This window comes from Eumetopias jubatus, unplaced genomic scaffold (assembly GCF_037043125.1).
Source record: "Eumetopias jubatus isolate StellerSeaLion01/CBP00866 unplaced genomic scaffold, mEumJub1_p1.0 scaffold_8, whole genome shotgun sequence".
In the NCBI taxonomy this organism is placed as follows: domain Eukaryota; kingdom Metazoa; phylum Chordata; class Mammalia; order Carnivora; family Otariidae; genus Eumetopias; species Eumetopias jubatus.
In genome coordinates, this window is record NW_028274814.1 from 63,332,620 (window position 1) to 63,360,599 (window position 27,980).

Genomic DNA, 27,980 nt, shown 5'->3' on the forward strand with positions numbered 1-27,980 from the left:
GTGATTGCCTAATCGGGAAGAACAAGATATCACCAGGCATAGATATTTCACAGCTGTACCATCTCACCACCACCTCACTCACCTGGCCAGAAGCCTATGGTGACATCAAATCCTTGATTATTTCAACCATGCTTTAAAATTTCTGGGAACCCAAATTGTCTGGCTAACAGGTACTGAAAAGGGTGATCTGAGTGGTCAGGCCTGGAAAGTCCCCCATGAAATGTAAGTGACAGATTTCACAAGCTGTCTTTTAAAATAGTTTATCTGTTCCTTTTGAATAATGTTTGTCCAAATTTATAATTTTATTTATATTTTTTAAAGATTTATTTATTTATTTTAGAGAGAGAGAGATTGAGCATGGGGTCAGGGGAGAGGCAGAAGGGCGGAGGGAGAGGGAGAGGGAGAGAATCCCAAGCAGACTCTGCACTGAACATGCAGCCCAACATGGGGCTCGATCTCAGGACCCTGAGATCATGATCTGAGCCAAAACCAAGAGTCAGATGCTTAACCAACTGAGCCACCCAGGTGCCCCACCAAATTTGTAATTTTAAAGGTTTTGATGAGGTTGGGGAAGGGAGGAGGGATTCATTCCAGTTGTACCAAACAATCCTAGAGGTTAGTGGTGTAAACATACAGGAATGAAGAGATAGGGTGTAGGATGGAGAAGACAGATTCGAGTTTCAAAGGTCTAGAGTTTGAATACTTCCAAACTTCAATACATATATGAATCACCTGGGATCTTGTGAAAATGCAGTTGCTGATTCAGTGAGTTTAGGGTAGGACCTGAGATTCTGGGTGTTTATAGCAAGCTCCCAGATGATGCTGATGCTGCTGGTCTGCAGACCATACTTTGAGTAGCAAGGACCAAAGCTATACGACTAGTCAAGAGTTGGCTTCAGGGGCATCTGACTGGGTTGGTGAGTAGTGCATGTGATTCCTCATCTCCAGGTCTTGAGTTCAAGCCCCATGCTGGGTGTAGAGATTACTTTAAAAAAAAAAAGGTAGCTTAAAAAGTAGCTTGTTTTTGAGGTGAGAAGGCTATTAAGTAACCCATTAAAACATATTGGGCATCAAATGTATGTATAATAGTAGGATAATTGCCACACTTGTAACCAAAACTTGCAGGTTTAAGTCCTGATTCTACCATTTTCTAGCAATAAAACTTTGGGCAAATCAGGGGCCCTCTCTGAGTCTGTTTCTACATCTAAAAAATAGAACTTATAAGATCTGCCTGGGTTGCCTGACCATTCAGGGCAGATGTGAGAATCAAATGAAACAACTTTGTGAAAGTTTTTTATAAACTAAAGGTGCTGCATATGTGTAAGCATTATTATTATTGTTGTTATTATTATTATTATTCTATTTGGAGCTAAAGAAACCTTACCAATAGCTCCCATCTCTACTGTTTTTATTTCAATAGATAACATTGCCAAGTGTTTGCATCTATCTGACACTGTGTTAAGTACAATAGGAATTATTTGATTTACTCCTCACAACTCTCGTAACACTAGTGATAGTAATGTTAGCTTAATTCTACCAATGAGAAAAGTAAGACCTAGGATATTAAGATTATGCCCAGCTGCTAAGGGTTGATGCTGTGATATGAACTCAGCCTGACTCTCCAAAACTCAAGTTCTTATTCACTACATCCAGTTGATTCATTGTAGAAAACACCCATCAACCCAGAAGAATGTGATGGTCTAGAACAGGGGTTGGCAAACTTTTTCCGTAAAGATCAAGTTCGTAACTATTTTAGGCTTTGTGTGCCAAATTTACATCTCTTGCAACCATTCAACTCTGTCTTAGCAGCACAGAAACAGTCATAGACAATAGGTAAAGGAATGGGTGTGGTTGTGTTCCAATAAAATGTTATTTAAGAAACAAGTGACTGGATGGATTTGGCCTACAGGTTATAGTTTGCTGATTCCTGGTCTAGAAAATTCTGAGTTGTTCAATATGGTAGCCACCAGCCACACATGGCTATTTGAATTTAAATTTATTTAGGTTAAATTAAAATTTCAATTCCTCAGTTGCAATAGCCACATCTCAAATGCTCAATAGACACAGGGGGCTGGTGCCTACTGTACTAAACAGTATAGAGATTTCCAACATAACGAAGTTTTATAGGGGAGCCCTGGTCTAGATCAGGGTGGAGGAGAAATCCCTTACAAGTAGCTGTGAGGACATGGAAATTCTGAGTCCTAGTTTTGCTAGTTAGCCAGCTGTATGACTCTAAGTCAATCACACCATCTCCCAGAGCTTCAGACCATACACACATAAAACAGGAATAATCCCTTCTTCACCATGTTGTTGTGGGAACTGAATAAGATAATATGTGAAAGGCACTGTAATCTATTAGGAGCTGTACAAACATAAGCCATCATTAGGATTCTGTTATTTGAAATAAGAGAAAATGTATGGACGTAGAATTTGTGTAGGTACTTGAACTGAGAGAAGCAGATTTTCTCTTAAATCACCCAATAGAAGCTATTAGGATGTCAAAAAATTACCAAAATAAGGAAATATTATTTGCACAGTATTCTAATTTTTGGACAGGAAAGAGACATGAAACCAGGCAGATTTCATGGCCATTCATCTTTCAGAGCTTGCATTTGCCTTAGTAATGCTTAACATTTTCAGGAAACAGATGAAACTGTCCAGATAGGAACAGTGATGAAATTGGGCAGTTCACAGTGTCTCTCCTGAAAGAGATCAAATTTTTATTCTTGTTTGTCACACTCAAAGTTAAGAAGTATGGAGCTATCTCACAGCAAACGTTCTAGTCTTTCCCTTTCCTCCTCCTTCACAGGAGTCCCCTTTGTACCACATCCACTGCAGATCCCCACACTGGTCAAACACAAAACGGAATTTTGCCACTGAGTGATGGACCAGGCCATTGGCTGCCCGGATCATTCCAAAATCTTGGGTTCCCCAACCCTCGATACTCCTACCATTCCTCTTCCAGGGAAATCCCTGCTTATCCCTTCCTTCCCATGAGTCTATAGTACCCTTGGTCCCTCAGGGACCCTGTCTCTTAGGGCCCTAGGGCCAGGCCACACTCCAGAGGAGAAAGTTTCCTCCTGTTTGGTGGTGGGTACTCCTTGTGATTCCTGCCAATAACTAGGAGTTATGTTTCATATGGATCCTTTCTTATAGCTTTTCATATGAGCTTTCTAGAACCTGTCTCACACCTCTCTACCCCCTTTCTATTTCCTTCCACCTTTCTATCTCTCACCACTTCAGTACTCTAACAGTTCACTCCTCTGCCACCTGCTAACACTTGCCTGCCTGGCTGGAACAAAAGTTCCCCTTCTCCTGTACAGCTGCTGGTGGTGGATAGTGGTTGAAACTTTAGAAAAGTAGTTTGGGAATATTTTTCTAAATCTTTACAGGGACACCTGGGTGCCTCAGTCGTTTGGGCATCTGACTCTTGACTTCACCTCAGGTCATGATCTCAGGGTCATGGGATCAAGTCCTGTGTCAGGCTCCGTGCTCAGTGGGGAGTCTGCTGGAGATTCTCTCTCTCCTTCTCCCTCTGCCCCTCCCTCTGCTCTAAATAAATAAATAAATAAATAAATAAATAAATAAATAAATAAAATTAGAAAAGCATATACACTTTGGGGTGCCTGGGCGGCTTAGTCAGTTAAGTGACTGACTCAGTTTCAGCTCAGGTCATGATCTCATTGTTGTGAGATCAAGCCCTAAATTGGGCTCCATGTTGGGTGTGGAGACTGCTTGAGATTCTCTCTCTCCCTCTCCCCCTCTCCCCTACCCCACGCTCTCTCCCTCTCTAAAAAAAAAAAGCATATACACTTGACTCAGTAGTTTTACTTCTAAAGAAGTATCCTAAGTAAATAATAGAGATACACTGAAAATTACTAAGCAAGGATATTCATTACTATATTATTTATATTAGTAAAAACTTAGATATAACCTATTTGTCAACAATAGGAAAAGAATAAGAAATATCAAATTTAGAAATGGAAATAAATACAACACAATATTAACAGTGGTTTTGTCTGGATATCTCCCTGGTATCTCTGGTTATCTCCAGAGTACCACTGATTTCTAGTTCCTTCTTTCTCCTTTTCTATTTTTTTTTACAATGTACATATATATATGATCAGAAAAAGATTATGAAAGTGAAGTTTCCCATCTCCCTAGCCTGCTTCTTTTAAATTGCTCTCTAATAGTCCCATTCAAAGATTCAAAATACACATTTGCAGGCTCAGACAACCCTCATGTTCACCAGAGATGTCCTAAGGGACAGCCACACACAGAAACTTTCCTGTATATATTTGAACAGAGTAACTTAAGAACTTACTCTGGGGTCCCTTACAATTGAAGGCCAGTTTGGGTAGGAGAAGGGTTAATACACCTGCTCTCAGTGTATCAGCGAAGGGCATATAGTTGCCAATCCTGTGGTGAAAGCCATCTTGTTGCCATCATTGTCCCTGCAGTGCTGAAGAAATGGCGCTCATGAAGCTAAGTGACAGGACATCTCTGCAGATGATGACAGTTGGGAAGGAACAACAGTTGACCAAGAAAAACAATGGCTTTCTCCAAAATATGGATGTGGCTGAAGGTGCAATGCAGAAGTAAGTGAAGCCTGGGCCCTGGGGGCAGTTTCTGTGGTCCTGTCCGGACACCTCCTCGGGACAGCAGGATGCAAATAACGAGACTGCCAAGTTCCGGGGTGGGGTTAACCGTCTTCTCTACGATTCTTCTAATTTTGACCTCATGAATATTTTTTGTGAGACACTAAAGGGACCTACGGTCATGAACCAGGTAGACATCAGCTGAATAGAAATGGTCAAGGCTCTAATCTCAATTTGCAAAAATACTTTGATTGTTTTGTGCCTTTATTATCTTCACCTGCAAAATATATAAACCATTTACAATGCTTTGTATAGTAGACAAAGCACAAAGGGTTCATGTAAATATACATATGCGTTTGTTAGTACATGATAAAAATGTGTTATAATATAAACCAATGGTTAACAACCTTTTTAAATAGGGTGAAATTTATTAAAGTAAAAGATTTTCCAGAATCCTTGTATGTCAAAAAAAGCTATTATGACATCAAAGATGTTTTTATTTTTATTTTTTAAATAGCTAAATAATCCTTTAATATAGGATTATGAATTATTAGTAATTATTTCCACAAGTGAAGATGAATCTATCAGTGTCATTAATGGTACTACATAACTTACTGTATTAGGGGAGATAATTTTTTTCATTAAAAAAAATTTTTTTATTATGTTAGTCACCATACAGTACATCATCAGTTTTTGATGTAGTGTTCCACGACTCACTGTTTGCGTATAAAACCCAGTGCTCCATTCAATACGTGCCCTCTTTAATACCCATCACCAGGCTAACCCACCCCCCCAACCCCTTCCCCTCTAGAACCCTCAGTTTGTTTCTCGGAGTTCAGAGTCTCTCATGGTTTGTCACCCCCTTCTGGTTTCCCCCCCTTCATTTTTTAAAATGCATTTGTAATTTATTAATAAGAGTTGTATATACATTTGGAAACTGAGCAGTATTTATTTATGTAAGCAATATTTATTCAGTCTATAGGAATATTTATAGATTCCCAAAACCCTTTCTATGCAGGGTAGGTGTAAAGTGCGCCCCACCTCCGGGTTGAAAACCCACAGACTGGAGACTCCCACCATAGACCTCCATCACAAATTGACTGTGATTCACTCAGAAGTATATGTGAGTGTGTGAGCATGTGTGTGTGTGTGTGTGTGTGTGTGTGTGTACATATACACACACGGTGCCCTCCAGGAAATAACAGTAGTCCAACAGGAAATGGGCAAAGGATATTAACACACCGTAGAAAAGGAAATACAGATGAGTTTTATACACAGAGGCAAAGATGCTTAACCTCACTAATAAAAAAAGATTAAAACTAAAATGAGATATCAGTTTAAGCATATGGAATTGGCAAAGATTAAAAACTTTAATGATACATGATTGTAGAAAAAGAGTGGAAAACAGGCACATTCATCATTTTTGCTGGAAGTATAAATGGGTTCATCCTCTTTAAGGCATAACTCGGTAGCATTTATCAAAATTGAAAACATATGTATCTATTGACCCAGCAATTCTATTTTTAGGGTTATTCAATAGATATACTTGGACACATATACATCGACACATAGATGTGTCGGGATGGTCATTACAGCACTGTTTGTAGTAGCAATTAACTGGAAAGAACCTACGTATGCATTAATAAAGAACTGATTCACAAATTAGCATATGGCCCCACAATGGAGTACCATGTAACCACTTTTAAAAATGAGGCAGGGGCGCCTGGGTGGTTTAGTCAGTTAAGTGTCCTACTCTTGGTTTTGGCTCAGGTCATAATCTCAGGGCTGTGAGATCAAGCCCCACACCCCGGGTCCACGCTCAGTGGGGAGTCTGCTGGAGATTCTCTCTTCCTCCCCCTTCCCCCACTTGTGGTCTTTCTCTCTCTCTCTCTCAAATAAATGAATAAATCTCAAAAAAAAAAAATAAAATGAGGCAGCTCTGCATGTACTGAAATGAAATGGACACCAAGAGGCTGTTAAAAAAGAAATATAGGGTACAGAATAGTGTGTATAATATTCTCTCACACCTATTTAAGAGACATGTATATTTACATAAACATAGCTGCTTATTTAGGCATGGAATCTCTGTGAAAGAAGAAACTAGCAAATGTGGGGAGGACATCTGGGGCCTAGAGGTCAAGATGGGATCACAGACTTAGTCCGTTCTGCATGGTCTTTGAACTACATGGCACTTTTTAACTCTACTTTTTTTTTTAAAGAGTATTTACTTATTTTTTGTTTATTTTGCACACATTTGCACACACACAGCTACACAGCTGCAATGGCTTTGGAATTTGAAATCTCACTGTTAAATCACTTCTAGATTCAGTCAGCAAATACTTATCCAGCCCCTCCATTCCTGTTTTGTGCAGCATACTGCGCCCGACGTGATTCACACAGGATCGGATCAGTACAGGGGCAGCGGGTGCTCCTGGGGGCCGGGAAAGAGTCCAGTGTTCTCCCTCCAGAAATGCTTAGGGCAGGCCTACATTGTACACCTACAGCATAATAACAGCATCTGTTTTGACTGTGTGGCTTACAGTTTGCTAAGGGATTTTACCAAAATGGACCACGTCTTGGACAGATCGGATGATAAGGACAACATTTTCTCCAAAAAGCTGCAAACCGACTTCCTTCATGAGACAGAGACTACAAAATGGGTAAGGGGGAGACTTAAATGTCACGCTGGGTGAAGAGAGTAACTTGACATCTCCTACCTCAACATGGTCAGGAAATACCTGAGGGTTTCCTTGTGGTCGGTGCAGGGTGTTTGGAGCTTGAAACCAGGAAGGAGGTAGTGTCTACTCTGAGGGTTGCTGCTCTCACATGAGGGACTTGCTAACCCTCCCACGCAATGACTTGTACATTATATGTTACTTCAGGCCTTGGGATTTGTGAAAACACTGTGACCTTTTTCACCTCGGAGTAAATTGCCATGTGTCAAATTGCCCCCTGCTCACAGATTGTCTTCCAACAGGAAGCATGAGAGAGATCTAGTTACTCTTCATTCAGTCTGAACATCTCTCTGTCTTTGAAATTCAGTCATCCAGCTGACGTGGAATGGAGGAAATTTCAACAAAAGCCTGAGATTATTCTGGAAAGGGTTTATGTTTTCACCACCATTTAGATCAAAGCAAAGTCATGGCTGAGACAGTTTATTATCATTGAGCAAATCTCTCCATAGATTCCCCAGGCCATTGACCACGGGTTTCAACCAGTCCAAAAAACATAAGGGAAGGATAGAGTGGGAACGTCCACTCCCAGGCCTATGCAGCCCCAAAAGGAAGCTCAGGATCGAGCTCATTGTCTACTTGAATACTCTGAATATATTTTGGATTCAGGGATGACTAATTCTGTCAATCCATAGAAGGAAAGGCCACCAAAGAGTATCCTAAACTGGACCTTATCTTTAAGGACTCTTCAGTAAGCAAACAAAGAAATAGAAGGGGCTAGAAGGCATGAGGGGATGGAATTAGAGATGTGGAGAATAGATAAAATGAGACAGACAAGGAGTGAAAGGACATACAGACAGACACCTTCTACGGGAAAAAAAAATAGGAACTGAATGAGAAGGGGAGACTTAGGGATGGGGTTTTGGGGAAAGCTGAAGATGAGAAAAGGAAATAGGGCAATTGAGGTATGAGGCCCTATGATCTTAGGGGACACAGGAATTGAAGGTATTATTCTGTAAATAATATCATCTGATTTTTTGGGGGGTGGGGCCTTGTCCAGGCCTTGTCCCTGGCCTCCAGGCAGGGGCTGCTACCATTAAACCCACTTTGCCAGGACACCTTCCCTGAATGCACAGTGTAATGTGCCCTGCTGAATCCTGTCTGTCAGTGAACATCACCTGTTGACCCAGTTCAGATCAGATCAGAGTAAGTCTAATTAGAGAATAAAATTATTCACTCTGTAAGAGTGAATTATTTTTACCAAATAGTCCACATGCTCAGGGTATAAGGCAAAAAGACTATTTCTTACAAACTCCAAGTCAGAGTACAAGGTTTGCCAAAAGGCTTTTTAAAAATTTTGGCTATATTTCTTTATGTGGCAAATTCTACAATTACATAAAAATAAATCACGTGCAATTACGTAATTAACCGAAGTATTAATAAACTCTCCTCTTTGCCAATAAAAGGACAAATATGTGACTTCTTGGGAAAGAAACGGTTTCTCATTCTCTGGAAGCAAAACAGAAGGTCTTTAATTTGTATAATCTCACATTTGTTTTTTTAATAAGACCATACTATTTAAAGGTTCAGAAAAAGGACAGAATTAACAGAAGTTTTAAAAAAAAAATCAGTTGGTTTAATTAACAAAATAGACCTTAGCCAGGCTGCCAAAATTGCCATATCTAACCATCAAAGCCATCAAAATGTTTAGAAGTGAATAGTTTGCTCTGGTTTCGCATTTTCCAATCTCTGGAATGGTATGTATAGTGTTGATTTCGGGTGCCCAGTGAGTGAGCAGACTTTCCTATTTCCTGCTTTTCTCTGCATCTCTCACAAGCAGAATGTATTTCCTTACTTCTGTAATCTTTTTATTATTTTTTTTCATAGCTGGAAGTTTGTACCTCTCCATCCCCTCCCCTACTTCACTCCTGCCCTCTGGCAACCACTAGTTTTTTCTCTGTATTTATAAATCTGTTTCTGTTTGGTTCTGTTTATTCATTTGTTTTGTTTTTTAGATTCCACATGTAAGTGAAATCGTATGGTATTTGTCTTTCTCTGACTTATTTCTCCTAGCATAATACCCTCTAGGTCCATCCATGTTGTCGCAATTGACAAGATCTCATTCTTTTTCATGGTTGAATAATATTCCATTTTGTGCGTGTGTGTGTGTGTGTGTGTGTGTGTGTGTGTGTGTGTGTGTATGTGTACACACATATATATGTGTATATGTGTGTATATATATAGAGAGAGACACCACATCTTCTTTATCCATTCATATATTGATGTATACTTAAGTTGCTTCCATATTTTGGTTATTGTAAATAGTGCTGCAGTGAACATCGGACGTCTATTTATTCTAATACCACGTATTGAGCAACCACTGTGTTCTAGGCACTGTAAAGTGTTGAGGATATCTCTGTCTAAAATCTTTTCCCTCGGTGAGCTCACACACTAGTAGGGACTCAGACAAGAAAATGGCTATGCCTGATAAATCCACGTTAGAAGTAGCAGACGTGCTACAAAGTACATGACGGTGCTCTACAAGCCGATAACAAGGAATATGAAAACTGGGTCTTGAAGGATAAACTGGATAGAAGAAAAGCATTTTAGAAAGAAGGGACAGTACATGCAAAGGCAAAGAGGCCAAAGGGAACTTGTGTTCTGAGAGAGGAAGTGTGAAAGAAAAGGCGTGATGAACAAGCAAGCAGCAAGGACCCTAAGGAGGTGGAGATAGCACAGGATGCAGGCTGGAAACCAGGATGTCGCTAGGAAGCAAGAAGTGGTGAGGACCGCAGCAAGAACTGACTGACAGCCATGGAGATGGAGAGAAGAGTATACAGGTATAAAAGATAGGTGCTATTGGGCTTGGACACCAAGTAGATGTGACATGAGTAATGAAGAGGGAAAAGAATATCTGCCATGCAAACTCAGGGACTCCTTTCCAGCTTCCTGCAGAAGCATCTGGATAAATCGGGGAAACATATGTAAGGATGGGAACCTGGACAAGGTAGAGAGGAAATATGATGAGTTCAGTTCTCTGCTTGCTGAGTTTGAGGTGCCTGTGGAACACTCAGAGACATATGAGCTTTTCAAAGAGCTGCACAAAAATGGAAAGTAATGCCTGTAGGCTTTGTATATCATGCAAGCACACTTTCAGTTTGTTATGAAAACACACACACACAACTCTTTATTTGTTCAATCCTGAAGCTTTTAAAAAATATTTTATTTCTACTTCCTGACTTTTGACTCTTTTGCAGTGTGCTAACCATTATGGTAAAATGATTGATGAAAACTAGAAATGTCATTGTAGATTTTTTGGACATAGAACTCTGGAGATGATCTGGTTCCCTTTTCTTCTTACAGAACAGGAAACTGAGCTTCAGAGTGGTTAGGTGGCCCAAGATCCACCGGAATAGAACAAGGCTTAGAACTCAGGTTCTCCATACCCAATGAAGTGTTTTTCCTCTATATCACAGAGTTCCTACTGCCTTCGTAAAAGATTAGGTGGGAAGAAATTGAAATTGTGAATGCTGTTTATTCACAAAGAAGTAAGATATAGTGGAGTCATCTAGTACTTGGAAAATCTAGCCTTCATTTGTTCATCTGTAAGTGTGATGATAAACCTTACCTCACTAGTAAGGTGCCACTGGGTTGTGGAAGTGATAGTGGTAGGGACTAGATATTTCTTAACGTGAATCCAAGGACTAGATAAGATGAAAATAGTCGCGGTGTTGGAATCAGAAAATCTACTTCAAGCTCTAGTCCACACACTTACTGGCCATATGTACTAGTTGCCCAAGGCTGCTGTAAAAAATGGCCACAAATTTGGTGACTTAAAACAACACAAAATGTATTCTCTCATAGTTCTAGAGACCAGAAGTCTGAAATCAAAGAGTCAGCAGGGCCACACTCCCTCTGAAGACTCTATAGGAGAATCCTTCCTTGCCTCTTCCAGCTTTTGGTGGCTCCAGGCATGCCTTGGCACGTGACTGCCTCTGTCTTCACATGACCTCCCCCTCTGTGTAGGTGCTTTCTGTCTCTCATTAGGACACTTGTCATTGGATTTAGGACCCAGGTAATTCAAAATAATCTCGTCTTAGACCCTTAACTCAATTACATCCACAAAGACTCTTTGAAATAAGGTCACATTCTCAGGGTCTTAGCATTAGGATATGGACATATCTTTTTTGGAGTGACCACTTAACTCACTACACCATATGACCTTGGACTACTCATTAATGTGACTGACCTAGGGGATTTCAATACCTGACTTTATCTACCTCAAGTCTATCATGGGAATTAAAAGAAAGAAGGCACATGAAAGAAGTTTGTAAAGAGTTACATGAATGTTAGTTATTCCTGGTGAATGTGGCCAGCAACTTATCCAGACATTTCAATAACAGCCTGATCTGCACTCCAACTTTTTCTCCTTCCAGTTTAAAAATAGTTTTGCTGAAACACAAGGATTTCAGACCAAACTTCTTCAAAGGACAGAGAAATATTTCACAATGTCATTACTAAAGAAGAGAAATGTTCAAAGATAAATTACTGTCAATTTTGTGCATGCATAGAAGTGAAATACCAGAAAATGACTTGAATATTTTTCTAGAAAAAGGCAAAGAATAAAGAAACAAAGAAACAAATTTTGTGGGTCAAGCTGATAAGAGTAGGCTTCCCCTCCCTTATTACTTCTTATTATGAAAAATTTTAAATAAAAAAAAAACTTAAGTGAATTATATGAAGATCAACCATATTCTCACACTTAGATTTTAAAATTGTTGCCATTTGTCACATTTGCTTTATCTTTACATATGTAAATAGATGGAATTTTTTGAACCATTTAAAAGTAGGTCAAAGACAGCATGAGACTTTATCCCTGTTTATTTTCAGACAGCATTTTTAAAAATAAAGACTTTCTTCTACATAGCCAAGATTCCATCATCACGTCAGGACAATTAACAATAATTCCATGATGTAACCTACTATCCTCAATTCTCTGAGAATTCTAATTTTTTCAGGTGTCCCTCAAATGCCCATACTTCTATTTATTTAAAAATTTTTTGGTGCCAAAACCCAGAAAATGCCTGTACTTTTAAAATCAGCATTGAAACAAGATTTATGCAATGTATTTAGCTGTTATATATCTCTTTAGACTCTCTTAACATAAAACAGTTCTATCCCCTTTTATTTTCCTTTCACATTGACTTTTTGGGAAACCAGTCATCTGGAGTGGGGTGCTAGAGTCCATGGTCAGGTGGAATTCTGTTACTCATCAGCACTGAAAAGACCTCTGCATGAGGCCACTGATGTTCTATGCATCCCCGCCCAGCCTTCCTCTGTCAACGGAGCGGGAGGGCATGTCTACTTATTTTATAAATGCAGTAGGAAGCCCCAGCCTCAGAGAGGGCTATGTGCTTGCCCCCAGAGAAAAGCACATAAATAAGCTAAAGAGATCATCACCTCTTGTTATAACCCTTTTTTTCTGCTTTGCTTCTTTCATAATCTTTATCAGAATATGTTGGAGCTGGAGGCTGAGCATCACCAGGACCTACAGAATGAACAGAATGAGCAAGAAACAAATCATGTCCAACAAGAGGATCCTCATGTATCCACATCTTTGCAGTTTTCCAAGGAGAACATCCCTGAACTGTAAGCCTTGACACATGCAAAAGGAATCATTTAATAATATTTTGTGGGTACAATGCTACGTGAAATAAGCCAGAGAAAGACAAATACCATAGGATTTCACTTATATGTAAAATTTAAGAAAAAAACAAATGAACAAACAAAAAAGACTCTTGAGTACAGGAACAAACTGGTAGTTGTCAGAAGAGAGGTGAGTGGGGGGCTGAGTAAAATAGATAAACGGGATTAAGGGTACACTTATTGTGATGAGCACTGAATAACATATAGAACTCTTGAATCATATCGTGCACTTGAAACTAATATAACACTGTATGTTAGTCAAACTTTAAAGAAAAAAATAAAATAATAGTATTCTGTGGAGAAAATGAAATTTAGCAGAGCACTTAGGGAAAGCCTGGAAGATTTAAAATCCATATGTCTTAAACCTTTAAGCACTCATGTGCACAAGTAACTACCTACGTATTCTAGTAAGAATATGGAGTAGATGTATTTCTACAGACGTGGGCCGAGCCATGGGTTTCTCTTTGCAAACTCTTCTTTGGAGACTGGAATTAATGCATATCTTGTCACTCTCAGATAATTTTCTGGATATGAAAAGAATTATGGGGGCTCCTCAGTGAAGCTCAGTGGGTTAAGCATATGCCTTTAGCTCAGGTCATGATCCTGGGGTCCTGGGGTCCTGGGATCAAGCTCCCTGCTCAGTGCGGAGTCTGCTTCTCCCTCTCCCTCCCCCACTTGCCTCTCCCTCTCTCTCTCAAATAAATAAGGAAAATCTTTTTAAAAAAAGAAAAGAATTATAATTATCAATAGAAATGTATTGTTAAGCTCTTGTAGACCCTTCCCCTGCTGCATAGCTCTCTGCTTCTAACAAGATGTGATCACTATCCTTATATTCATTAGGATAGTGTAATTCTTAACATTCATTCCATGCAGGAAAATTAAAAATATATCGTTATTTTTTACTAAATGTAAAATACATTTTATTTTCTCCAGTCTTATGAAGATCAGCTAAAATGGATATCAAATAAGTGCTCAAACTTTTTTCTTGAGGCCTAACTGTTTACCTGGCCCATTTTGGTGACAGGAAATGAATCAGCATACCAACTTGCCATTCAAAGAAAGAAGGTTTTGGGCCATTTGAAGATGTTTCCCATTTCTTACCTTAAAACTGATCATAATAATATTTCTGCAGGAGTCAGGAGAACACTTTCTTCCAGCTAAACTACTGGAATACACAGATGGGTCTACAAGTGAAAGAACTTGGAGCTGATCACATAAGCTGGATGGAGAAAATCAACAATATTATACAAAAAATAAACCTAACAGAAAACACAATGAAGAGGTAATTTTAGGGTATTGGGTTTGGTCAGAAAATATTGAAAATTTTCATAGCTTCAGAAACTCTGGGTTTAAGGTGGTAAAGTCTTTTAGGCATATCTTCAGAATAAGAAGTACCAAGTCTTACGTTTTGAAGTCAATATCACAAAATCTCAAAGCCTGTTGCAAAGTTATCTGCATCTTTGCTCTCTCTTCTCTCAAGGAAAGGACTTCTCTCATAGGCTTTTTTTGAAACTGTGTTAATGGTCAACAAAGGAAGGACTTCGAGTCTCCAATAACCCCTTGAGCTTTAGCCAGTATTGTCCAAAGGGAGCCAACGATATGAAAAAAGTATTAAAAAGTATGGTTGTTAAATTAATGCATTTCTGAATTTAAGTGGAAAGTTTTAAGATGAAACTGAAAAGGTAAGAGTAATTATTATTTTTCTAGTCACTGGTATAAAGAGAAGGGGCTTTGGAGTCAAAGAAATTCCTTTCATTGGTATTGTGATATGTTCGGGGTACAGATATATCACATTTTGTTAGATTTGTGCCTAAGTATTTCGTGCTCTTGGTGCCATTATACTTTAAAATTTTAAATTTCTAATTATTAGTTGCCAGGATATAGAAATGCAATTAGTTTTTGTATATTGGTCTTGTGTCTTGTGACCTTGCTAACCTCATTTATCAGCTCCAAGTAGTTTTGTAAGTTATTTGGGATTTTCCACATAATCATGTCATCTGCAAATAGAGAGAGCTTTATATCTTCTTTTTCTATCTGCATAGCTTTTACTTCTTTTTGCTGCCTTATCATATTGGCTAGAACTTGGGGTATGATGTTGAATAGGAGGAATGACAGCAGACACTAGACATATTTACCTTGTTTTCAGTCCTACAGTAAAAGCATTGTGATGTAAGGTGTTTTGCTTTTTTTTTTTTTTTTTTTTGAGATCGAGAAAGTGTTTTCTATTCTTAGTTTACTGAGATGTTTTTTAAAATCAGGTATTATACTAAATTTTTTCAATAGCTTTTGCTGCATCTATGAATGATCATGTTGTTTGTTTGTTCATAGTCTCCTGATATGGCAAATTATAATGACTGATTTTTCAATGTTGAACAAGCCTTGAGTTCCCAGAATAAACCCCATTTGGTCATAATATATTATTCTTTTTATATATTGTTGGATACTGTTTACTAAAAGGGAATGTTTGGATGAATGTCAATGAGAGATATTGGCCTTTTTCTTTCTTGTAACGTATTAGTATCAGAAAACTTGCCTTATAGTAAAAATTGGGGCATTTTCCCACTTGTTCTATTTTCTGGATGAATTTGTGTAGAACTGGCATAATTTCTTCCTTAAATGTTTGATTGAACTCACCAGCAAAGCCATATTGCCTGGATATTTCATTAGAGTAAAACTTTTAACTACAAAGTTAATTTCTTTAATGATATATAGGGCCATTCAGGCTACTGAACCGTTGGGTATATGTTAGTGGTAGATTGTATTTTTTGAGGAATTTGCCCATTTCATCTTCCTTCAGCTTTTCCAAATGGTAATATCTTATCCAACTCTAGTGCACCATCAAAACCAAGAAACTGACCTTGGCACTATGAATAGAGCTTATTTAGATTTTACCAGTTATATGTATTCTCACTTGTGCATGGGAGTGTGTGTATAGTTCTGTGCAATTTTACTATATGGGTAGCCTTACATAGCCACCACCACATCAAGAATCTCAGTTGTACCATTGCACAAGACTCCTTTGTGTTAGCCCTTTGTAGCCACACCTAAGCTGACCCCTAATCTCCAGCAATGACAAATCATTTCCACATGTCTATAATTATGTTATTTCATAAAGGTTAGCTATATCAAATCATGCATTATGTAACCTTCTGAGATTTATTTTTTTCACTCAGCATAATTTTCCTAAGGTTCATCCAAGTTGTTGCCTGTATATCAATAGTTCCTTTCTTTTTGTTGCTGAGTAGTATTCCATGGTATGGGGATATATATATAGAGAGAGAGTTTGGTTAACCATTCACCCATCAAAGGACGAGTATGTTATTCCTAATTTTCAACTATTATGAATAAAGCTACTTTGGACATTCATGTACAAATTCCTGTGTGAAAATAAGTCCTCATTTCTCTGGAATAATTGCCCAAGAATGAAATTTCTGGGTCACATGGTAAGTCTGTTTTTAGTTTTGACAGGAAGTGCCAAGCTATTTTCTGGAGCGGCTGTCCATTTTACATTCCCACCACCAATGTCTGAGTCATCCAATTTCTCCACATCCTCACTAGCAGTTGGCATTATCACTGTTTTGCATCCTAGCTATTCTGATAAATTTGTAGTAATATATCATTATAGTCTTAATTTGAATTTTTCTAATGGCTAATGGTGCTGAGCATCCTTTCATGTCTTTATTTGCCATTTATATATCTCCTTAGTGAAATGTCTGTGCATGTGTTTTGCTCATTTCTGAATTGGATAGTTTGGTTTTTTAATGTTGAGTTTTAAGAAGTTTTCATATATTCTAGATATAAGACCTTTGCCAGATATTGACAAGTGAATCCATTTAACAGAGTCATTGGCCAAACAAAAGCTTTGAATTTTGGTGAGGTCCAGTTTATCAATGTTCCCTCTTATAGGTAATGTTATTAGTGTCAAGTCTAAGAAATCTTTGCCTAGTCGTAAGTCCCAAAGATATTCTGTGGGTTTTTTTTTTCTAGAAATTTAGCTAAGCTTCCATTTTAATCATTTAAATTTTCTGCTCCTGTATCCAATTAGGCCTTACATTTCTTTACTATTATCTAGATTATTTAGTGTTTTCTACCTTCTTGCATTGCATTTGTGACATCCCATTCCAACACAACCACAACGCAAGAGTCCTCTTATGTAAGAATAGGCTATCATTCTTGAAAAATCAAAAAAGATTGTCTATTGGGTGATTTTTCTTAATCCATAGGACTTAGTCCATCTCTTGATCTGTTCGCAGCTTATTAAATGAGGTGATGTGTCTGGAGGACCAAATTGGAAAGCTGGAGTCACACCAAGACCTTGACCCTGATCAGGGAGCAAACATTGAGGTAAGCTGGAGGCTTGGAAAAGATAATCGGGGAGGTTGTGGGGACTCTGCCACCATTTCCCACCCCTTCTATTATTTAACCGACCGTAATAAGAATTAAAACCCATCTTTTGTCATGAGGAGGAGTGCTCTCTGGTGGTCAGGTCTGAGCACCTGTCATGTGGGTCCCACCACTTCTATTCTCTGACAACGCAAAAAGACAAGTTCTTAATTCTACCTAGAAACTCAGTTTGATAGGCTTATATCTTGATGCCATCTTAAGACCATGATGAGTACCTTAACAGAAGACTTCTCTTCTTGATCTTTGTATCCCAGCACCTAACAGTTCAAGAAGATATCCAGGGATTAAATATTTATGAATAACTGCAACCTTAAAATGTAAGAGATATATTTGTGCTCATCTTTGATGCTTTCATGAAGAGTTCTTGTGTTGGTTTTCACAATCTCCAGTTTTTCTGTTGTTTTCTTGCCTTGCACTGCCGAGAGACTCTTTTCTGAGAAAGGTTGAATTTCCCTTTTTTAAAGAGTCATAGGATGTTAGAAAGGTAGTGACCAACTTTGGATAAGAATTAGACTTCAGAGCCCTGGCTGACAGTGTTTCTAAACTTCATGCCTTTGAAAAACAATTCTCTAAGAAAGGAGAAACCCGTGTCTATCTACTTCCTCTGCTTTAGCTCAAGCCAAAAAGCTTAAATTAAGTGAATTTTGGAGGAAATAAAGAAGAAATGTCTCTTTTATTGCAGGAAGGTAATGTTTACTTAGACCCCTCACATACTAAAAGCCAACTACAGATCAGCACAAATTTAACACGGGGGGGGGGGGGGAAGGGGGAATACTTTTAGCCATGATTTAGTCCAAAATTTTGAAGTAGCAACCTCATTTTTAGCTGGATGAAAAGTCACGAGTTTTTTTCACTATCTTTGGGCTTTGGAAATTGCAAATTATGAGAAAAGGGAAGAGGACAAGGCCAAGAAATATTCTGCCTTGGAAAATTTCTCCAAGAGTCAGCTGTGTTACAGGGATGTGGATTTCAGTAGAAGGTAGGGTTAGGGAGGAATGCACATCAAAGGAATGAGGAGAAAGATAGAAGAGCACAAAGATAAATGAAAATGGGATTTAAAAAAGAAACCAACAAAGGCTTGGGATAATATGAAAAGGGAAGGCATGACAAATAGATATGGAGATTCTCTGGCCTGGAGATGCACAGCTTTGTTTGCACTTAAAAAAAAAACCAGCATGACTTAAAAATTATAAACACACCAAATATCCACCAACAGGTATGTGGATAAACTGTGGTACATGTTATATGATAGAATACTACTCATCGGTAAGAAGGAATAGACTTCTTACTCATTCAACAACATGAAATAATTTCAAGCGCATTATGCTGAGTGAAACAAGCCAGATCCAGAAGATTGCATACTTCATGATTGCATTTACATAACATTCTGAAAATGGCAAAACTATAGGAACAGAAAAGAGATTAGTGGTTGCTAGAATTGCCTGGGGAAAGGGAGCGGGGGATTGACTAAGGGGCACAAGGAAATTTGGGGTATGATGGAAATATTACATATCTTGTTCTGTTGATTATGTCATAATTCATAGAACAGTACACCTTTAAAAAGTGAGTTTTACTATATGTAAATTATACCTCAATACACATGACTTTTTAAAAATGGACACAAGGTCTGTCCTCAATAAGTCTAAAGGGTGATGGGAAAGGCCACATAAAAGCAAATGCAGTAATATAATAAGAAACTTCATTTACTTATTATTTTTTTTAGATTTTATTTATTTATTTGTCAGAGAAAGAGAGCTAGCAAGCGCACAAGCAGGGGGAGCAGCAGGCAGAGGGAGAAGCAGACTCCCCATGGAGTAGGGAGCTGGATGCGGGACTGGATCCCAGGACCCTGGGATCATGAACTGAGCCGAAGGCAGACGCTTAACTGACTGTGCCACCCAGGCGTCCCTAAAATAGAAATTTTAAATATAAGTATTACAGAAGCAAAGTCAGTAGGAATGGCTGTAGGTTCACTCTGGTAAAGGGAAATGGAGAGTTTTAGATATGGAAACAACAACCAAAGTGTGGTGCGGGCAAAGGAGAAATAAGCTAATAAAGTTAAAATAAAACCACATGTATTGGCTCATTTATATCTTGTGAAGAAATGGAACGACTCAGAAAGGAATGAAAGAGAGAGGAGGGAAAAATCGGTAAAATCACTTTAAAAATACACACACAGCAGAAACAAAATTAAAGAATTTTAAGATGAGGAAAGGACTTTGAGGTGGCCTTTGGCTGTTGCCTGATATTTAACCCCCAAATTCACGAAGCTTTCTGAGATCCCCATATCAACATGACTTGATATGAATGACAGACTTTCATTCTGCAACTGTCTCCTATCTATTATCTTTGATACAATTATCTTAGATAAGTACCGTGTAAAGATATTTTTATATAAATAAACCAGGGTACCAAGTAAAATGTGATTAGAAGATCACAACTCCTTTCTAAATAATTAAGTCACACAATTCAGGGGTTGGTGACGGATGAACTTGGTAAAAGAAGGGTGTAACTATACATTCTCTGGAAGCTTTTTTTTTTTTTTAAGATTTCATTTATTCATTTAAGACAGAGAGATACAGAGAGAGAGCATGAGCAGGGGGAGAGGCAGAAGGAGAGGGAGAAGCAGACTCCCCACTGAGCAGGGAGCCCAACACGGGTCTCAGGACCCAGAGATCATGACCTGAGTTGAAGGCAGACGCTTAACCATCTGAGCCACCCAGGTGCCCCTTTCTGGAAGCGGTTTGAGGGCAAATGCTCATTACATGTTTCCAACGAGCACAATGCCTAGCTCAAGGGCCACTTAACGTAGGATGTGGACAACTGTATCTTGTTGATTCAACTTAATGTTGATTTTGGAGATCAATACCCAGAGCAGTATCAAAAAAAAACACACAAAAACAGTTGCTATTAAATCTCAAACTTTTTGATCATGAATGAGCTTTCCTCTAAAAATCTCCACTTTGTTTCAATTCCACACATCATTCATTAAAACTTTTGATTTATGCCCTTTTGTTTTAAAGGAGAAGATCATGGAAATTAAAAAGCAAATAGAAGAAACAGATAACAAATATGTCCAGGTAATGACATAATGGTGTTACAATTAAGGAAGAAAACCAGTTCTTCAAGGGAATCTCAGATCTAGGGAATTTTAGTGAATGGAATCCAAAATTGGATGAAAGATAGACTCAGTGTTTTAGACCTAGCAGGGAACTGTCTTGTAGTCTATACCCTCATTTTCAGAGGAGAAAAGCATAACTCAAAAACATGACGTGATTTGCCCATATTTCTAGATGAAAAGACTAGTCTTGTTCTTGCTCTCCCATTAAAAAATGAAAATATGTGTATTTTTTCTAACAAAAGTAATGCATGCTTATTTTAATAATTAAAACATAAAACTATTTCATTTAGAAAATGAAAAATAATCCCACTCCTCAATGATAAACACAGTGAATATTTTATTATATTTATGTTCTTCTAAATTTTCCTATACAGGTACTTACATGTTGTTGTTATAATTTAAATAGGATTATATTATATATATTGTTTTGCAACTTGCTGTTTTCCCTTAGCATTTTTCTTCAGCAACTTTCTATGCCACTAGTTGCCATTTTACCTTTTCACTGTTTATATAATGCAGGATTTGATTTTTGGATTTATTAAATTTATTTCACTGCATATTTGGGGCTTTATAATAAATGTGTGCTATTACAAATTTTGCCTCACCAATCCATATCTTTGCTTGCTTTTGCAAGTACTTGTTTAAGGAAAATTTCTAGAAATGGCACCTCTAGCACCCATCTTTCTTGAATCCCAGAACACTGTTCTTCCTGCTATAGTTTTGCCTTTCAAAGTATCCTGCAGGTCTATTATAGAATGATTAATCAAAAACCTTACAAGAGTTATTTACCCCTGACATATGTATAATTGGCATCCATGTCTTAGAAAGTTTGCTTTCAGCCTGGCTCTTGAACTTACTGATAGAAACCACCCAAAACCATCTGTTATCTCTACCTGATGATGACCTACATGAGATGGGAAGAAAAGAGGAACCAGACATTTTTTGTGGATAGCTCTTTTGCTAAACTATAAAGTCCAAATATTCAAACTAACATAACAAGAACTTATATTATAAATTTTAAAATACTTAAAAGAAATACAATTTTCTTTTTTTCTCTGAAACATACTTTTTGTCCAGCTAGTGTCTTAGAAGATTGTTTTCTTTTTAGAGAGAAGGAGCACACATATGCACACAGGTGTGGGGAGAGGCAGAGGGAGAAGGAGAGGGAGAGAGAGAATCTTAAGCAGGCTCCACGTCCAGCATGGAGTCCAATATGGGGCTCAATTTTACAACTCTGAGATCATGACCTGAGCCAAAATCAAGAGTCAGACGCTTAACCAACTGAGCCACCCAGGAGCCCCTAGTGTCTTGGAAGTTTTTTAAGGCACAAGGAAAGAATAATGAATAGAGAAAAAGATGATTTATCATAAGCTGCTATTGTATAAATTTATACTTCTAAAGTGTTAAAAATAATTATACTAATCTTTTAGTTATTCCTCCTGCAATTTATCATGATTATATTATGAATTTGCTGTAAGAGGAAAGATTTTACTGAGTAAAAGTAAGCTTCAAAGAAGCCACTTTACAACTAAGTGGTGTCAACCTGAGTGAGGTTTTATGGTATAAACCAGAAAAATATATTTCTATTTTACCCAAAATTGTGGGTGTCTTTTCAGGAAGCTGCTTGTAATGAAGCTCATGAATTAAAGGAGAAACTCATTGCAAGAATAAAGGTAAGATTTCACAGTTACTCAAGTTCAAATAATGATAAAATCTAAATATAGGGATAATTCTTTTTCTAGAAGTTAGGGTTTTCCACCTACTGTTTTCTTTCTCTTTCATTATCACTTTTTTCTCCCCTTCCTGGCCCTCTGCTTTGGGTGGACAGAACATCTCATGGTCTGCTTCTACATCTCCTCCATTTACAGCTAAACCTCTATGTCGACAGTTTATGTATTCTTCAAGGCTCAGCTCAAATGTCATCTCCTCTTCCAGACCTCCCATAATCTCCCCTAGCCAGAAAAATAACTCCATACCTGAACTCCTCCCACAATATGTTGATGTAAATGTGAATGGGTGAAAGAAGCAATGAATGAGTGAGTCAACCTGTCACTTGTTCAGAGGTGCCTAATCGTCCTACCTATCTGATGTAGGTGTCCCACCAACAAACTTCAGCTACTCTATATCATTATCTTATTTATTTTCTCTTTAGCATGTATCCTAATCTATAATATCTAATGTGTCTGTGTGTGTGTGTGTGTGTGTATATATATATATATATATGTTTAGTCGTTTATTGCTTTTCCCCCAGTCCCTATAAACGTGCATGTAATTCCTTATCCATTTGGTTTGAAAATGCACATGTAATAGAATGCACATTCCTTATCAATTTTGTTAACCACAGTATCCTAGAATAGTGCCTGGTGGGAATCAATATGTTTTGCATAGATGAACAAATTGAACAGATGAATTCAATATAAGGATAATTATCTTCCTACATGAATAAGTCAGTAGTTAGAGATTAGCATGTGGGTCTACCATGCTGCTACCTTATTTTGTGAATGTTTAAGTTTCTTTCTACTAGGTGAGTATGCACTTGCCAATGATCTCCTCATGTGACTCACATGGGATTGGCAATGTGGGCTCCTGAGGTGTTCTGGAGGAAAAGCACCGTGCATCATCTACAATAAGACTAGCAGACCTCTAAAATCATTTTTTTAAGTGACAGTTGATTGCTATTTTTTTCAGAACTTTTACAAAGACATGACTCTGCTGAGTACAAAGCTGGGAATGTACCAAGGGCAAGAAAGGAAAACAGACTTTCAGAGTCCTGAAGAAATGGATATGGAAGAAATTGAGCCCCAGCTTCCTGAGGCTCCACCACCCCCTTTAGTCCAGAACACTCCTGCCAGCATTACAATGTGGTAAGTCAGAGAAAGGGGACTTTGGGGCTGGACAAAGGCCCCAAAATGTATGAAGCATAGTATGATGAATTTCTTCAAGGAATGACTAAAAATTTGTTTTACCTTCCTTTATAAATTATTTCTTCTTGTTCTTTAAAAGTCTATGTGTTTATTGGAGTCATAGTGTTTTTCATATTATTTTTAGCTGTAGATCTATTACATTAGATATATAGATATAGATTTCTTTATTATTGCTTTAGGTAACTATGTGTACATAAATCTTAAAAGATGGTGTCTGCAATCTATGATGCAGTTACCTCCACCAAAGGAACCTTCCTGCTAAGCAGATTTGAAAACCTTTGTTCACTGGACAGGATGCCTCTCACTTGTATGGTATTAAAAACATACATCTTAGCAAATTCTGACTCTTTGGATCCCTTTCTGAAGATGCCACACCATCATATATTCCTGGAGTAATACCCTCCTCTAAAAAAACTTTTCTGGTTCTTTAGCCCCAACTACCAATCCAAGTAGAATGTTCAGCAACCTCTCTTGTGTGTGCACTCTACCTTACACATAATCCTGACATAGAACCCACAGTATATTATTGCAATTAAATTATTTCAAATCTGTCTCCTCCTAATAATCCATGAGCTACCAGACGGCAGGTATCTTCATCATTTTGGGACCTAAAATATAAAACATCTTCACCATGCTGAGCAGATATTAAATTAATAAGTGAGGAGGGATGTCAATGAAAATAGTGGAGTAAAAACCCCAGAAAATTTCTTCCTCCATAAAAATCAATGAAAGAGCTTGAAAAAAATAGTCAGAATCAACTTTTTCAGAACCCTGGAAATTAAGGATTTAGTATCCAGAATAGATAAAGAAGTCTTATAACTCAACAACAGAAAAGGAAACAACCCAACTTTTAAAATGAGCAAAAGACTTGAATAGACATTTCTTCAAAGAAGATACACAGAAGGCCAACAAACACATGAAAAGATAGTCAACACCATCAGTCATTAGGGAAATACAAATCAAAATCATGAGCTACCACTCTACATCTTTAAGATAATTATAATTGAAAGGACAGGCAATAGCAAACATTGGAGAGGATGTGGAGAAATTAGAACCCTCAGACATTGCTAGAGGGATTGTAAAATGGTGCAGCCATTTTGGAAAACAGGTTGGCAGTTCTGGAAAATGTTAAATATAGAACTACCATCTGACCCACTCCTAGGTATGCACCCAGAAGAATTGAAAATATATGTCCACACAAAAACTTGTACATGAATGTTCATAGCAGCATTATTCATAAAAATAGAAACAATACAAATATACATCAACTAATGAATAGGTAAACAAAATGTGGTATATCCATACAATGGAGTATTGTTCATCCACAAAAAAGGACAAAATGCTAATGAATGCTACAATGTGGATGACCCTTGAAAACATTATGAAAGAAAGTCAGACACAAAAGGCCACCTATTACATGATTCCATTCCTGTGAAATGTCCAAAATAGGAAAATCCATGTAGATAGTAAGTAAATGAATAGTTGCAAGGCCTTAGGGTAGTGGGAAATAGGGAGTAACTGTTCATGGGTACAGGTTTCCTTTTGGGGTGATGACGATTTCCTGGAATTAGATAATGGTGATGGTTGTACAATCCTGTGAATAAACTAAAAGCCATGGAATTATACACTTTAAAGGGTAAATTTTATGGCATGCAAATTATATCTCAAAAATCAAACAAGTAAGTAAATGCCTTTTGATCATCACTTGATTGTGTTAAATGGGCAGATTACAATCCAGTTCAGTTGGCCATCTTTCATCACATCATTATATTCTAGTTAAGACCGCCTAAGGCTTTGACCAATTTCTTTCGAAGAACTGGAAATGTACTGGTTTATACATTATCTTTTTGAGGAGGTTTATCTTGCAGACTTAGTTAATCATTATGTATCGGTTTTGTTGTTTTTAGGCTCAGAGGGTACCTCTTCCTGTCATAATCCCCAATTCCACAGTTCCCTTATAGACCTTCCACAAATAATGTGAACATTTTGGAAAAGATTAAAGGTTTTATGCATGGCTAATCTTGAAAAATAAACATGTAAATAGATACATAAACAGTATTTAAAAAGTCAAAGGAATATTTTTATTCTTTAAAGAAGGTAAATTCAAAATGAATAAAATGTTTAATGACACTAATATTTGGTTCCACACAAGTGATATGAAAGAAATTATTTTGTTGTTTTTTTCAAAGATTTTATTTATTTATTTGTCTGAGAAAGAGAGCACAAGCAGGGGGAAGGAGAAACAGGCTCCCCACTGAGCAGGGAGCCTGATGCGGGACTCAATCCCAGGACCCTGGGATCATGACCTGAGCCAAAGGCAGATGCTTAACTGACTGAGCCACCCAGGCATCCCTCAAAGAAATTATTTTGAATTAGTAGCTATGATGTTTTCCAAAGAAAAATGTCTACACTTTAAAAAATAAATATTGCACATGTTCTTTTGCTTTATAATAGAAAATCTGAAAAATATTTTAAGTTATATTGACTTGTAAATCAAAATCAAATGACTCAGTAGTGTTAAAAAATAAATCCGAAAGATAAGTCAATATAAATAAATACATAAATCTGAACTCAACCATACCTAGAGTGTTCGGTGAAGGAAAGAAAAAACTGGAAGAGCACACTGTAAGCCAAAAGCAAAGCAAACAAAACAAAACAAAAAATTTAAAAAATTAATACAAAATGAAAGAAAGAAAGAAAGAAAGAAAGAAAGAGAGAAAGAAAGAAAGAAAGAAAGAGAAAGAAAGAAAGGAAGGAAGGAAGGAAGGAAGGAAGGAAGGAAGGAAGGAAGGAAGAAAGAAAGAAAGAAAGAAAGAAAGAAAGAAAGAAAGAAAGAAAGAAAGAAAGAAAGAAAGAAAGAAAGAAAGAAAGAAAGAAAGAAAGAAAGAAAGAGAAAGAAAGAGAAAGAAAGAAAGAAAGAAAGAAAGAAAGAGAAAGAAAGAAAGAAAGAAAAAGAAAGAAAGAAAACTGAGCTAATGGTATTAGGGTGATGAGATTATAATTTTTTCATTTCTCTGTTTTCCAAATTATCTGTAATTTAGAAAAACTATTTTTCTCTTTAAAACATAATGTTAAAATGTTTCTCTTTGAAAGTGTTCCAGTTTGGTATTTCCAAAGATGATTGATTTTAGAATTTAAGAAGAACAGTGTTTATTTACTAGCTATGTTTTGGTAGTGAGTCATTTTTCTTTTCATAAGAAAAAACACGTCTAGATTTAGCACTTCTTGAGGGCAGGGCATCTCTGCTTCATCTTAGCAGCCCTCAAAGCTTTTTCTGACTAGAGTATTTTTCAAAACATTGGCTCTTTCATAAAATGTGTGATAGGGCACCTGGGTGGCGTAGTTGGTTAAACAACCAATTCCTGGTTTTAGCTCAGGTTATGATCTTGGGGTCGTGGAATGGAGCTCCACATGGTGGTCCACACTCAGTGCAGAGTCTGCTTGAGATTCCCTCTCCTTCTGCCCCTCCTGCTCATGTTCTCTCTCTCTCCCCCTCTCTCTCTGAAATAAATAAATAAATCTTTAATTTTAAAAAAATGTGTGAAATAGAAGCAATTATTTGTGTAACTACCAAGAGACAAGCAGTGGCAATAATGCCAAACAACTTGGCTCAGGTTTACAGAATCCACTGAGTTGGATCACAAAATAGATCCATAACTAGGTGTAACTGTGCTCTAAATGTTCTCTTCTAAAATACGTTATTGATGGTCATTATCTCCAGGTAGCTGGATTATCTGTGGCATTTCTTTCCTTCTTTGTGTTTTTCTGGATCTTCCAGATCTTCTACCCTAATCATGTATTGCATTGATAATTAGAAAATAATAATGCAAGGATGTAAAAGCAAATAAATGAAATAGATCATAGGTCCAGCCTAGGAGGAGGAGTCCTGAAAGACTTGAGAAAGTTTATATTACTTTAAAAGGGTAAGTCTGGTACCAGAATAAAACTAGTGATAGAGCTAGACTCCATTTGTCACATTGCATTTTATATCCCCAGAAAATCTAACTGCCTGGTCCTTTATTTCCCTCCAAATCTGTGTCATATACCTCACAAGTGAGGAAAAGATGTCAATAGTCTGCTAGAGTGTGAGAAGAGTATTTCAAAGGAAAGAGTCTCATAATTTCCAGGGTTTCATTGTTTCATGGCTATAAAACCTTAGAATTCCAATGCCAGCCGTAGGAGGGACTTAAGTGCTCAACTAGTCCAAGCTCCTTCTTTTGTGGATGTCAACTGAGGTCAAGAGAAGTTCAGTTACTTCCTTGACATTATAGAACTAACTGGGTGGAGGAACCAGGAGTCTCATCAGTGTGGTTTTCTTCAGAATGTTCTTAACACAGATGTTCTCTTTCCTTGCAGGAAACGTGCACTGAGGATTTTCATCATGTTTTATGTCCTCACCTTCACTGGACTTTCATGTTACATACTATTTTTTGATGCTACATTTATCTTTGAAAGCTTGCTCCCAGCAATGCTTGGACACCGCAGAATGTGGGAACTACGGGAGATAATTGCTCCTTTCTTGAACTTGGAAGTGGAAGACTTGTTACCCTCCTAA

The 27,980-nt window shown here is 37.5% G+C and overlaps 1 protein-coding gene across 2 annotated transcripts; it reads left to right on the top strand.

Moving 5' to 3' along the window:
- The first annotated feature begins 96 nt into the window (after positions 1 to 96).
- SMCO2 (single-pass membrane protein with coiled-coil domains 2) lies at positions 97 to 27,980 on the top strand. 2 transcript variants are annotated; one of them, XM_088025574.1, is made up of 10 exons: positions 97 to 112; positions 4,460 to 4,598; positions 7,141 to 7,258; positions 12,783 to 12,919; positions 14,109 to 14,258; positions 17,230 to 17,320; positions 20,404 to 20,460; positions 22,118 to 22,174; positions 23,190 to 23,365; positions 27,782 to 27,980. In XM_088025574.1, the coding sequence occupies exons 1-10, from the start codon at positions 97 to 99 to the stop codon at positions 27,978 to 27,980; spliced, it is 1,140 nt and encodes a 379-aa protein (XP_087881700.1). The 2 variants fall into 2 exon arrangements, with proteins under 2 accessions (XP_087881700.1, XP_087881701.1); XM_088025575.1 differs by lacking the exons at positions 97 to 112; positions 4,460 to 4,598 and having other exon boundaries at positions 7,163 to 7,258; positions 17,230 to 17,318; positions 20,351 to 20,460.

Excerpts from the sequence above, each read along its gene's own strand:
- SMCO2 (XM_088025574.1), top strand. Across the intron at positions 4,599-7,140 it reads GCTGAAGGTGCAATGCAGAA|TTTGCTAAGGGATTTTACCA; the intron begins GTAAGTGAAGCC and ends TGTGGCTTACAG. Across the intron at positions 17,321-20,403 it reads ATCAGGGAGCAAACATTGAG|GAGAAGATCATGGAAATTAA; the intron begins GTAAGCTGGAGG and ends TTTGTTTTAAAG.